The 12,489-nt window shown below is 34.3% G+C and overlaps 3 protein-coding genes across 3 annotated transcripts; all 3 read left to right on the top strand.

The window, feature by feature from the left end:
* The first annotated feature begins 3,235 nt into the window (after positions 1–3,235).
* Positions 3,236–7,853, top strand: LOC140175586 (glutathione S-transferase T3-like). Its single transcript, XM_072204102.1, has 3 exons — positions 3,236–3,248; positions 6,716–7,309; positions 7,780–7,853. The coding sequence occupies exons 1-3, from the start codon at positions 3,236–3,238 to the stop codon at positions 7,851–7,853; spliced, it is 681 nt and encodes a 226-aa protein (XP_072060203.1).
* Positions 7,854–8,093: 240 nt separating this feature from the next.
* On the top strand, positions 8,094–9,480 carry LOC112717336 (uncharacterized). The gene is made up of 2 exons (XM_072204101.1): positions 8,094–9,361; positions 9,438–9,480. The coding sequence occupies exons 1-2, from the start codon at positions 8,094–8,096 to the stop codon at positions 9,478–9,480; spliced, it is 1,311 nt and encodes a 436-aa protein (XP_072060202.1).
* A 318-nt stretch (positions 9,481–9,798) lies between these two features.
* Positions 9,799–10,929, top strand: LOC112715187 (PLAT domain-containing protein 3). The gene is made up of 2 exons (XM_025766955.2): positions 9,799–10,049; positions 10,139–10,929. Exons 1-2 carry the CDS (start codon positions 9,936–9,938, stop codon positions 10,637–10,639), a joined length of 615 nt encoding a protein of 204 aa, XP_025622740.1. The 5' UTR covers positions 9,799–9,935; the 3' UTR covers positions 10,640–10,929.
* Positions 10,930–12,489: the final 1,560 nt, after the last annotated feature.

The raw sequence follows: 12,489 nt of genomic DNA, 5'->3' as shown, positions 1-12,489 counted from the left end.
TTGTAATTGTGGCCCTTTTCACCACACTTGCTGCAAGACACAGAGAATGACTTCTTCAGTTTACCCCTTGCATCAGTAGCTCAGCAGGGTCTTTCTGCCGATTATGAACCTTTGGCCGGCCAATCCGTCTTTTGATGATGGGTGGATTTGGCTGTGAGAATTCAGTTCTGGCCCAGAATTTTGAACTTGGCACTAGTTGAATGCAGGGTGCATATGTCCTCCAGATTGACTCCATACACAGCCAAGAGTGCACATAGTCCTGTGGTATGTCACATCTCTTCCTAATGTCAGCAAGTGCATGTATGCAAGGCATGCCTGAGGTAATAGGGGAAACAGTTTTAAAATTGGCAAAACAATTAGTGCTAATAACAACATAACACAGCAATGAATGAATCATAGTGACTATAGATGTTACCAGTAAGTTGCCATTTGTTGCACGAGCAAGTGTACTTAATTAGGTCCACGTCAACCTTGCTTGCTTTGCGGCTCACCTCAAACCTTTTCCTTTTGTTGTCACCAACCAATTCAGCCATCCACTTAGTGCTAAGATTGACTAACCTCTTCATCCTCTTTTGCTGGACTGGTGCTAGCTTTCCAGTGTAGTTGTCTAGGACTCTTTTGTGATTCACCATCCTCCTTATCAGGTAACACCTGATTTCTTTACACATGGTGAGGATGGGCTTGGTACGATAATTAACTATCTTGGCATTAAAAACCTCACACATGTTATTTGTGAGGTTATCAACCTTTGGCCCATGGGAGAAATATGCCTTAAACCAAGTTTCTAGCTGAAACTTGCTGAGGTATTCCCAAGCCCCATGGTTTACTTCCTTCAACTTTTCTATACATTCCTTGAATTTCGCAACAGTAGTGCATCTAGCACACTCCAACACAACCTCTCTAATGTACAAGTCCTTGAAGCGACTATGAAATTCTTCCACATGTGCATCACGCAATTATGGAGCTTTGCATGTGGCATGACCTCCTTTAGCGCAGGGAGTAAACCCTACATTGAACGATGACATAAAGGAATGATATATCAAGTTAAAGTGGTAATATGTGAACCAAACATATTGATTAACCAAAATTACATTTTACCTTTTGTTGGTCCGATATGAAGGTCCAGCCATGGCTGGCATCGTCTTCTATGTCTTCCTGAAGATTTGTCAGGAACCATTCCCAGGCATTCTTGGTCTTAGCCCTGACAACTCCATATGCAACAACGTAGAACTAATTGTTTGCATCTTGTGCAACTGCTGCTAGAAGCCAATCCATGTAGTAGGTTTTCAAAAAACAACCATCTAGGTGCACAAAGACCTACACCCATCCTTGAACCCTTTCTTACAAGCATCCAAGCATATGTATAATTTATCGAATACAAGAGATGATTCTGGAATTGGCATGAGCTCCAATTTGGCCGTTGAACCTGGATTACTTATCAGAATCTGCTCACAGTAGTCCCTGCTTCTTTTGTATTAGTCCCTCTCGTTGCCCATGATCTTCTCCCTGGCCTCCACTACAGCTCTGTACACCATCTTAGGGTGGGGACATAATGAAAACTCCTCCCTTAGGAATTCAATTGCCTCCTTGATGTTCATGTGGGGTTAGGTTGCCATCCTCTTTTCAATCTTCTTGCTAAGCCAATGCTGATCAGCTGCATTACTCCCTAAATTCCTTGCACAAGTATGTTCTTGCTGGTATGTCTTAACTTGATAACACTGCAAGATTTTGTTGTAGGACAAATGAACCAGGAATGGACACTCCTCATCTTTGCAACCCACTCTAACCCTCTCCTTGTTGTTCTTTATCCATTTCAGCTCCCTCCCCTTAGAAATGAAGGAATCATTTACTAAATCGTTAAACCTTTCAACAGTAGCAAATCTGGTTCCTAACTCAAATCTCCCCTCACCGTGAGCATAGTCATCATCAAACTCGGGAAATCTTCTGCTGTTACCTTCATCATCGGATGGAATCGGTGTATGCAACTCCTCGGACTCATACTCAAATACGATTTCCTCCATTTCTCTTGGCACTTCACTTATGTAGAATTCCCCTACCCCTACATTATTCGGCTGCACACCAGGATTATCACCACCACCTCTTTGATCATTCGGCCTATTAGCCCCCTGACCACCAGCATTACCGCCTGCACTATTTTCTCCTCTTACATTCACCCTTGTCCCATGCTGAACCCTCTTCTTTCCAACCTTCGACTTTTTCTTTTACCATTGCCTTCTTGCAAATGACTTCTTCGGGGTTACTACCTTTTTTCCACCCTTGGTACTTATTTTTCTCTTACAACCAACAACCCCGCTATTATTGTCACTTTTAGTACTATCGGTCTCCACTCCAGTTGGTGGAGGTTTGTACAGCACATCTTCCGGGCTTTTGTACCCGTCATCTAATGAAGAGGATGTCTTCAGTTCCTCTAAAATCTCATCCACATCCACATCCACTGCGCCATCACTATTCTTTCTAGCATCTTCAACAACCTCAGGGACATCGACTCCGTGATCAAAGTATATAAATCTTTTGGTTCATCGATATGTTCTCTCGCATTGCATTTATCCCTGCATCCCTAGTTAACATGTTCAACCCAAACTCAATGTCACTACTTGTGGGATCATACCAGTATACTTCCTTGTATGACTGGTATCTCAAACCCTTAAATAACGTTACAAGGTCTCCGAAGTTCACAAAGTTTAGGTCCATCTCAAGGAACCTCTCTTCTTTTCCAGTTTCATAAACCAGGGCTCCATCACTTCCTCTAACAAACTTACCTCCATGGCTCCATGGTGAAAAACCAGCACCACAAAAACATCAACCATCTGAAATTAACCAATGATCAACAACGCGTCAGTCCGAAAATAGTTACCAAAATTATGAACGAAGCCCTTTTACCCAAACACAATCCCTCCTTCTAATCCTACCCACAACATTTTCAAAAGAGTTTTTCCACTTCATTACACTACTGCTTCCCACACTCTCAACATGCACACATACTGCCTTCACCCTTTGTTCACACCACAACCAAAACTTAAACGCTAAGCATCACGATCTTACCTTCTGACGAAGACAGCAACTACGACCTCAACAGAAACCTCCTTCTTGGCCTTCCACAGCAACTTCACCACGCACTGATTGCTCTTCTATATAGTGTAATTTTTGGAGGGAGAAACAGGGGGGACTTTGATCGTTTGTCTTCTTAGATTTTTAGTAATTTAGAAGAGCAAACATGGGTGTTATAGGTATTGCATATGGGAGTTAAACTGTGTTTAGAGGGGTGGGGGAGAAACAACGTCATTTTGGAGCCTGGAGACTTATACGTCTTCTTTTCAGAAGGTCTAGTCCACGTGTCATCCCGTTACGGCCAGGTCAGCGCCACGGGAGCCACGTCAGCGTTTTCCAACGGGGCTAACGGACTGAGTTTAACGTGGGGAGGGGTAGATTTGTCCACATTTTTAAAGGGTCAGGGGCATGAATGTATTTTCCAATCATTGGGGACGAAAATGTCCTTAGAAAAAAAGGTCAGAGACTTATTTGTCCTTTTCTCTCAATATTATATAAAAAAACGCTTTAATGTGCTTTTATTGGTTATTAATGTAATTTGAACGGATAAACAACCACTAATACTTACTCCAATTATAAAAAGGCATAAGTAGAAAGAAAAATATGAGACTGATATGAGAATTACTCATAAAATAGAGTTTATTATTCATACATTAATTTAAGCATTGGAGTGTTTTTTGTAGATATTCATTCTTTTTGTTCTCTTAGTATCGAAATATAACTCGTCTTAACTGAAAACTAAAAGATAATCATTGAAAACGAACTATCTCCGAATTAAACTATATAAAAATATGTTGTATTTTTTAAAGTTATAATAATTAATTCAAACCATACAAGAATATCTTTTATCTTTTAAGGTTATAATAATTAACCACCATTTAGTCTAAGTTTTTCATATTATTTAAAATAAAATAAAAATATATCAGTATAAAATTTCACAAAATGGTGAAAATGCATTACTCCATTATTCAATAAATCATTATCAAACATGAACTGATGTAATCCTTTGAGGTTGACTGTGCTTTAGTGGGTGGTGGGTACCTACAAATTTTATCATTTGTTTATAGAATCAATGAGCCAAGTGGCGCCTCACCATCTTATATCAGTTTTTCTTTTCTTTTTTTTTTTTTTGGTTTCTATCTTATATCAATTTTGTACCATCATATATCATTACATCTGCTTTCAATCTTTTAATAATGCACTCTCTTAAATTTAATAATACTACTACGTATATATAACCCGCGATTCTTCAAACTTTGTCTCACTATACACCGGGTATGACCAAGCAGTATTTTTAACTGTAAAAATGAAGTGATGAATATTTATTCGGTCGTTTACATTTAAATTATTGTACGTATATACGTTGTACTTTAATTCTAAAGTTTAGAAATTACAAATTTAGTTCTTAAGATTATAAAACTTCTATGTCAAATATAACAAAATTTTAGTTGGTATAATGTCTATTTAAATATTTCGTAATTAATATTGTCAACTACCAAATTTTTTGTGATTAAAAATGATGATTCTTTTTAAGTTACTAAAATCAAACATTCATTTTAAGTTACTAAAATCAAACATTCATTTTAAGATTCATTGCTAACAAGTGTCCATCTGTCACTTTAAAATGAAGAATATCACTTCTAATTTAATAAATGTTATTATAAATAAATATATTTTATATTGAGAATAATATTTTTCAAATTAATAATTTAGATAATTTATATTGATCGAATTTAATTTTGATTTACAATTAATAATTTAATATAAAATAATTATATATGTATTTAATTACATATTATCATATTAATAAAAATAATTATTTTTTATTGATTATGTAAATAAATAAATATAATTAAAAAATTATATAAAACATTTTACATTAAGACTCTGTTTTCAAGGACAAGACACTAAGACAGGGACACGAAGATACAAAATTATGTTTGATAGATGAGATATGGATAGAGATATTATGTCTAGGAATACTGAATTAATGTATGGAAAAGTCTAGGAGCCAGCAACTTTTGTGTTTTCTGGTCAACATTTAACCATCAAAACAAAAGTGAGTGATCTCACACTATTAGATGTAATCTCACACCATTAAAAATACTATTGATGGCCAATTGATGGTTACAAAACACCAAAATTACTGGCCTCCTATCATTCCTCTGTATGTATTTTGTGTCTATTCTGACAGGAATAATAAAGAGACACTAATAAGAAATACAATTTATTTTTTTATTATTCTTATTAATTTTTTATAATTATATTATTTTATTATTATATTTTTCTTTTTAAATTTTTAAAATGAAAAAGAAAATGACAAATAAATTAAATTTTTATAATTTGTTTTAATTTATTATATTACCAAATAGAGGTATTTTGTTCTCAGTATCTTATTTTATCCTCTTCTCAAAAACAAAATTAAGTTGATATGAATTAATGATATGAATTAATATTTTATTTTTTTTACGGATCCAGCAGGTTAAGGAATTCATTACGGATTTAAGTTATATTTAAAATTCTACTGCTAACCAATAAATTATTACATACACAAGACAAAATTTAAACATTCCACGCTTATTTAAGAGCATCTCCAACGGGGAGCCCTCCCACTGTGCATGTCAGAGAGAAAGGAGAGATGGGCATTGGAGAGGAACTCAAATGAGTTCCTGCACGCCATTCGAAGCCAGGGAGTCCCTCTGAATGGGGACTCCCATAAAGCAATAAACAATTGCCACTTGGCAATTAAAATAAAAAATAAATAATTATATAAAATATTAATTAATTAAATAATTATATTAAATAATTTAATAATAATTAATTTAATAATAATTATAATAACTAATTAAATTAAATATTGATAATTTTATTTAATTAATAATTTATATTAATTAATTAACTAATAATTAATTAAGTAATTAAATTATAATTAATTTATTAATAATTATAATAATTAAATAATTAAATATTTATTTAATTAATAATTTATATTAATTATTTATATCATAATTAATATTAAATATTATTTATATTTATATTATTATATTAATTTAGCCGTTGTAAAAATAGCCGTTAGAAACTAGTCGTTACTATGTTACCGTTATTATTAATAAATTAATATTTTGTTACTCTATATATACCACTTAGATACACTTGTATTCTCACACTCTCTACAACTCTTCTTCATCTTCTTCTAAGTTTACAAAATCAAAATTCTGCTACTATTATTTTTTGTTCGAAAAAATGGATCCAAACCAACTCAACTCTTTCTTCAATTACTTACAAAACTTTCCTCAAATTCCAAATACCCAACAATCTCAAACCTCAAACTCTCAAGTTCCGAATCAAAACTTCATACTACCAAATACATTTCAAAATCCAAATCCACAAAATCTCTCTAATTTCAATTTTCAAACTCCTTATAATAATCAATTTCCTATATTCCAACCACAAAATCAAAATTCACAAACACCCCATTTACCATTTTCATCCATATTTAACCCTTCTATCGGAAATGTTACTCCAACTTCCTTGCCGTTTCCAACTCAATTTAGTGCATCAAGACATAACTCATCTGGTGTTGGTGGCTCTTCTAACCCATCCTCTCATACTCCTATACAATCTAGTCCAAATTCGCAATATTCAGATTTTGCCAACCCTCATGGATTAGATACTATCGACCTCAATGATGATATTGAAGATCGGAGGCAAGATAGTATTCAACACTGGCATTGGAAAGAGGATGAGATGTTGATCAGTGCATGGTTAAATGTTTCAACTGACCCTGTAGTTGGTACCGATCAAAAGGGGGAAACATTTTGGAGTCGAATTCATAGATACTGTGTAGAATTTTGCACCGACATGACAAGGGGGGTAGTTGCATGTAAGAAACGATGGTATAAGATCAACAAGGCTGTTGCACAATTTGCTGGTTGCTACGATCAAGCTAGTCGAAACATAAGGAGTGGTTCAAACGCTGATGATATAAAGGAGTTGGCTTATAAACTTTATTCCACAAATTATGGTCAAAAGTTCACTTTTGAGAGGCATTGGAACATGCTTCGATTGGAGCAAAAATGGAGAAGCCAACTACCTACACAGAGTGGTGGCTCAAAGAGAACCAAGGTTAGTGCAACTGGAGCATACTCATCCTCATCAAACCCAGAAACACCGTTGGCTGACGAACTCGGTGTGGACTCTCCCGTTCGCCCACAAGGATCAAAGAAGAGCAAGCGAAGAGGTAAGGGAAAAGCACAGATGTCTGAAGATTTTAGCGAAAGAAAATCATCGGTTGTCAAAAAATTATCTCTCATGGAAGATATTAAGAATGTTAGAGAAAAGGAACTAATGGAAAGGGAAAAAGAAAGAGAAGAGGAGAAGGAACATAGAGCTAAGATGATGGCAATCAAAGAGAAGGAGATACAAATTCAAGCGGCAATGAAAGAACAAGAATTACAAACTCAGAGGTATATTAAAGAAATGGAGATAAAAGCAAAAGAAAGGGAAATGGATATGCAAATACTTAATGCTGACACGTCTACAATGAGTGAGAAACGACGAGCTCTTCATGAGATTGCATGTGAGAAAATAATGGCCAAGTGGTTTACTTAATGGTTCCTTGTATTCGTAGAGTTTTGTAGTATGTTCTTATTTATTTATTGCGTATTACTGGTATGTGATGTAGTTTGTTTTATTTATTTCTGATGTAAGATTTGAAATTAGTCAACATTATTGTGTCGTTGTTGTTCATTAAAGTGACCGTTGCAAAACTAGCCGTTAATTAGCCGTTGCAAAACTAGTCGTTAAGTAGCCGTTAAGAAAAACTAGCCGTTGTAAAACTAGCCGTTGCAAAACTAGCCGTTGCAAAACTAGCCGTTACAAAACTAGCCATTAAGGTACTTATTGCAGACACACTTATAAATATCAACTATCAATGACTCCACAACTCCACTTCAACTCTTGTTTCTCACATCGACAGAGAACTAAAAATTACATTTCTCCATATGGCTAGAAATTTTGATGATATGTTCAATGAGGCTTTGTATGGCAAAAGAAGACGGCAAGATAACACACTCATAGATAATTGGATCGATGAGTATTTACTCGAAGATTCAGAAGAAGAAGATATCGATAGAAGCCCTATCCCAATTCCTCGTAGATGGATCAACAGAGATCGAGAAGCAGAACATGATCGCCTTTTCCAAGATTACTTTGCAGATGAACCGGTGTATAATGCTGACATTTTTCGACGGAGATTTCGAATGAGAAGAGATGTGTTCCTTCGGATAGTAGACGCTCTCTCAAACGTCTATCCGTATTTCCAACAGAGGGTTGATGCAACTGGAAGAAGAGGCTTGTCGCCACTTCAGAAATGTACCGCTGCGATACGGATGTTAGCATATGGCGTTGCAGCTGATGCTGTTGATGATTATGTGCGCATAGGCGAGAGCACTACAATCGAATGCTTGGAAAAATTTGTTGAAGGTGTCATTTTCGTGTTCCAGGATGAATACTTGCGAAAACCTAATCCAAATGACGTACAACGCCTGCTACAAATGGCGGAAGGTCATGGCTTCCCTGGCATGTTGGGTAGCATTGACTGCATGCATTGGCAATGGAAAAATTGTCCAAAGGCATGGAAAGGTATGTACATGAGTGGTTATCGTGGGGTTGCAACCATAGTACTTGAGGTTGTAGCATCTTCAGACCTTTGGATATGGCATGCATTCTTTGGAGTTTCTGGTTCAAATAATGATATCAACGTGTTAGATCGTTCTCCAGTGTTTGATGATATTCTAAATGACCGTGCTCCGGAGGTAAATTATACAATTAATGGTAATAATTATACAATGGGATACTATTTAGCAGATGGTATTTATCCTGAATGGGCCACATTTGTCAAATCAATCTCAAAGCCACAAGGTGAGAAACGCAAGTTATTTGCACAATACCAAGAAGGGCAAAGAAAAGATGTGGAACGAGCATTCGGAGTGTTGCAAGCACGCTTTGCAATTATACGTGGTCCAGCTCGTTTTTGGGAAAAGAAAAAGCTTGCCAACATAATGAGAGCTTGTATTATATTGCATAATATGATTGTTGAGGATGAAAGAGACAGCTATGCAGGAAATTTTGCTCAAGGCTTAGAGTATGATGATGTTGAAAATGGCTTATCACAACCTCAGCTGGGAGAGGAAGATTTTGCACCATACCATCAATTTCTCCAAAGAAATGCCCAACTTCGAAATAGGCAGCAGCATAGACAATTGAAGGAGGATTTGATTGAACACATATGGCAATTTCACAATGCTTGTCGTCAACTATAGAGTTTAATTATGTTTTTCTTTGTATTAAGTAATTTTACAAATTAGTGTAACCCCGAATTCATCTATTGTGTATTATTGTTATATATGAATTTATTTAATATTAATATATTTTAATAGTGAATTATTTTTAAATTTAAATATTTAAATTATATTATTAAAAAAAATTAATTACATTAATTACAAGTATTTTAATTAATTAATTAAGTGGGACCACAACAGGGACTAAAGTTAGTTCTTCCTAATGGAGAAGAGAGAGATGCTTTGAGTTCCTATTTACTGTTTATGACGCAAAAGCTGATGTGGAGTTACTTTTTATGACAGGTGGGCCATAAACAGGAACTGAGATGAGTTCCCTACTGGAGATGGTCTAAGGGAACAAAACTCCTTCGACCCAAATTAGTTCATTAATGTTCTAGTATATCTTACAATAGTCACGTGTCCTAGTCGTGGTTAAGATAAATTACAAAATCCATTGTGTTTTCCTTTTTACCGTACATATTACCATGTGTGCCACATGATGCACGCTCCAGTAGTCCTCTATTTATGAGACCAACTTTTTTCAACTCAAACAACAGAGCTTCAATGGCACTCTCCACAAGGTTCCTCCATCTCCTCTTCCTCCTCTCTCTATGCTTCATCACCACAACCGTCAGATCCGTAAGTCCCACCTCTCAATCTCACCGTCCCTCAAGAACTCTCAACTTTCATCTCATGTTTTTCAATTTTTCTTTTTCTATTTTGTGCAGGACGATGATTGTGTCTACACGGTTTACATCAGAACCGGTTCAATCATAAAGGGAGGAACCGATTCAATAATCGGTCTCAAGCTATACGACCAGTACGGCTACGGCATATACATAAAAAACTTGGAAGCATGGGGTGGGTTGATGGATCCCGGTTACAACTACTATGAGAGGGGCAATTTGGACATTTTCAGTGGCAGAGGCCCGTGTTTGAACGGGCCTGTTTGCGCTGTTAACTTGACTTCCGATGGGTCTGGAAACCACCACGGCTGGTACTGCAACTACGTCGAGGTAACTACCACTGGGGCCCACATACCCTGTGCCCAGCAAGAGTTTACTATTGAGCAGTGGCTCGCTACCGATACTTCGCCCTACGAACTATGGGCCGTGAGGAACTACTGTAATAGTGATATCAGTAAGGCCCGTGTCAGGCCCGCCGGCCCAGATAGTGGTGATAGGTTGAGGTCCGGGTTCTCTATTGTGGACTCTGCAGTGCGTGTGTAGGGATGGGGTGTGTGTTTTTAACTTGTGTTGTTGTGGTATGTGGTCATTTTTCAGAGTGTGTTTTTTATTTTATTTTATTTTATTTTTTTAGTAGTGTTGGGACATGGTTGTGGTGGTGGTAGAAAAATAGAGATGGCCAAATCGGAATTGATCGCCAGGTTCAGTAGTCAAAGAACCTGTATCCATCTTTGTTATTATTTTGTCTGAATAAAGATTTGGCATAACCAATTACCAATGGGCGGTGATTTTTATATGGAGAGAATATAAGGAACGATTATTATGTAAATAAAGCCTTTGTGTACAAACTGCCAAGAAAAAACGGAAGAAATCATTTATAAAAAATAAGGAAATTTTTATTTATTGATAAAAAAAACATATCTCCAAAGTCCAAACAATATGAATTTATAAAGTATGTATTCAATATTTCCTTTAGATAAATATACCTAAATTACATTATGAAGTTATTTGACTTAATTATTCATCAATATAATCCACCTATTTGCTTGAATGTAAATGAGCTGCAAATATTATTTTGGAGGTATCTGTGAAATTAGGGATTACTGCAGGCAGCTGCTTTCATTACAGCACCTAACTCCAACGGGCCAATGTTTTTTTTTAAATAAAGAATTAATTTAATTTAGTGACTACACAAGTACACAAGGCTACAAGCTTCCGGCAACTCCTAGATGCCTTAAAAATTAAAATAAAGGATATTCTTATTTTATTGCATATTTATTTGTTACTTAAAAAATATTTCCCGTCACATATAGTAGCGTAGGAATACTAAGTTCTAATTATAAATATACAAAATTCAACATTTCGTGTAGATTCCTGAATCATCATCTGAGATTATATATTGCAAATCAATCATTTTTTTTTATTATTTTGTATCATTTTTAAGGTTGTTACTTGTTAGATATATACAGAATTAATAGTCAAATTCGTCTCTAAAAGATTATTTATTTTTTAAATCAGTTCTTAAATGATTTTTTTAGTCATATTAGTACTTAAAAGATAAAACGTAAGTCAAATAGGTCTTTCCGTTAGTTAGATGATGGCGTGTCACGTTAAGTGTCACGTGTTACCAGATGATTGGTTGACATGTCAGGTTAGTGACATCTAATACGCCAGTGTCAATTGACATGTAAAAAAACTATTTATAATCAAAATAGTCCCTAAAAATCCAAACGTAAGTCATTTTCATCCCTAAAATTTTAAAAATTAATCAAATTAGTCCTTATATAATTTTTTTATTTTTTCATAATATTAAATTTAAAATATTTTTTGATAGTACTAATTTTAATATTATTTTTAGACCTTAATAAACAAAATCCTCTTTACATAAAATAATAAAAATAATTAAACTATTATAAAATTATTTTGTCATTTGTATTTTAAAGTTTTATATTTTAAAATTGTATGTTTTTTTATAGTGAAATTTTTTTAATTAAATGAGTTTATCAAATTATTGTTAATTATATATTTAAAATTTTAATATTTTAAATTTCACTAAATAATATAGTAGTTATTTTAAAATTTAAATTTTTAAATTTTTTAAAATTATAATTTATATTATTGTTTAATTTATATGATAGAACTCAATAATTTAAAAATTGATTTATGGGATCACTTGTTGAATAAAAGATTAAAATATTTAAAATAACTATTATATTTATTTAGTGAAATCCAAAATATTAAAACTTTTAGTATATACTAGTTGTTAATATTCAACAATAATTTGAGTTCTATCATTTAAATATTTTATATTAAAATATTAAAATTCAACAAGTGATTCGACAAATCGATTTTTTAATTATTGGGTTCTACCATATAAATTAAACAATAATAAA

This window comes from Arachis hypogaea, chromosome 10 (genome assembly GCF_003086295.3).
Source record: "Arachis hypogaea cultivar Tifrunner chromosome 10, arahy.Tifrunner.gnm2.J5K5, whole genome shotgun sequence".
Classification (NCBI taxonomy): domain Eukaryota; kingdom Viridiplantae; phylum Streptophyta; class Magnoliopsida; order Fabales; family Fabaceae; genus Arachis; species Arachis hypogaea.
The sequence above is the reverse complement of the archived record's forward strand: the minus strand, read 5'-3'. Positions and strand labels throughout refer to the sequence as shown.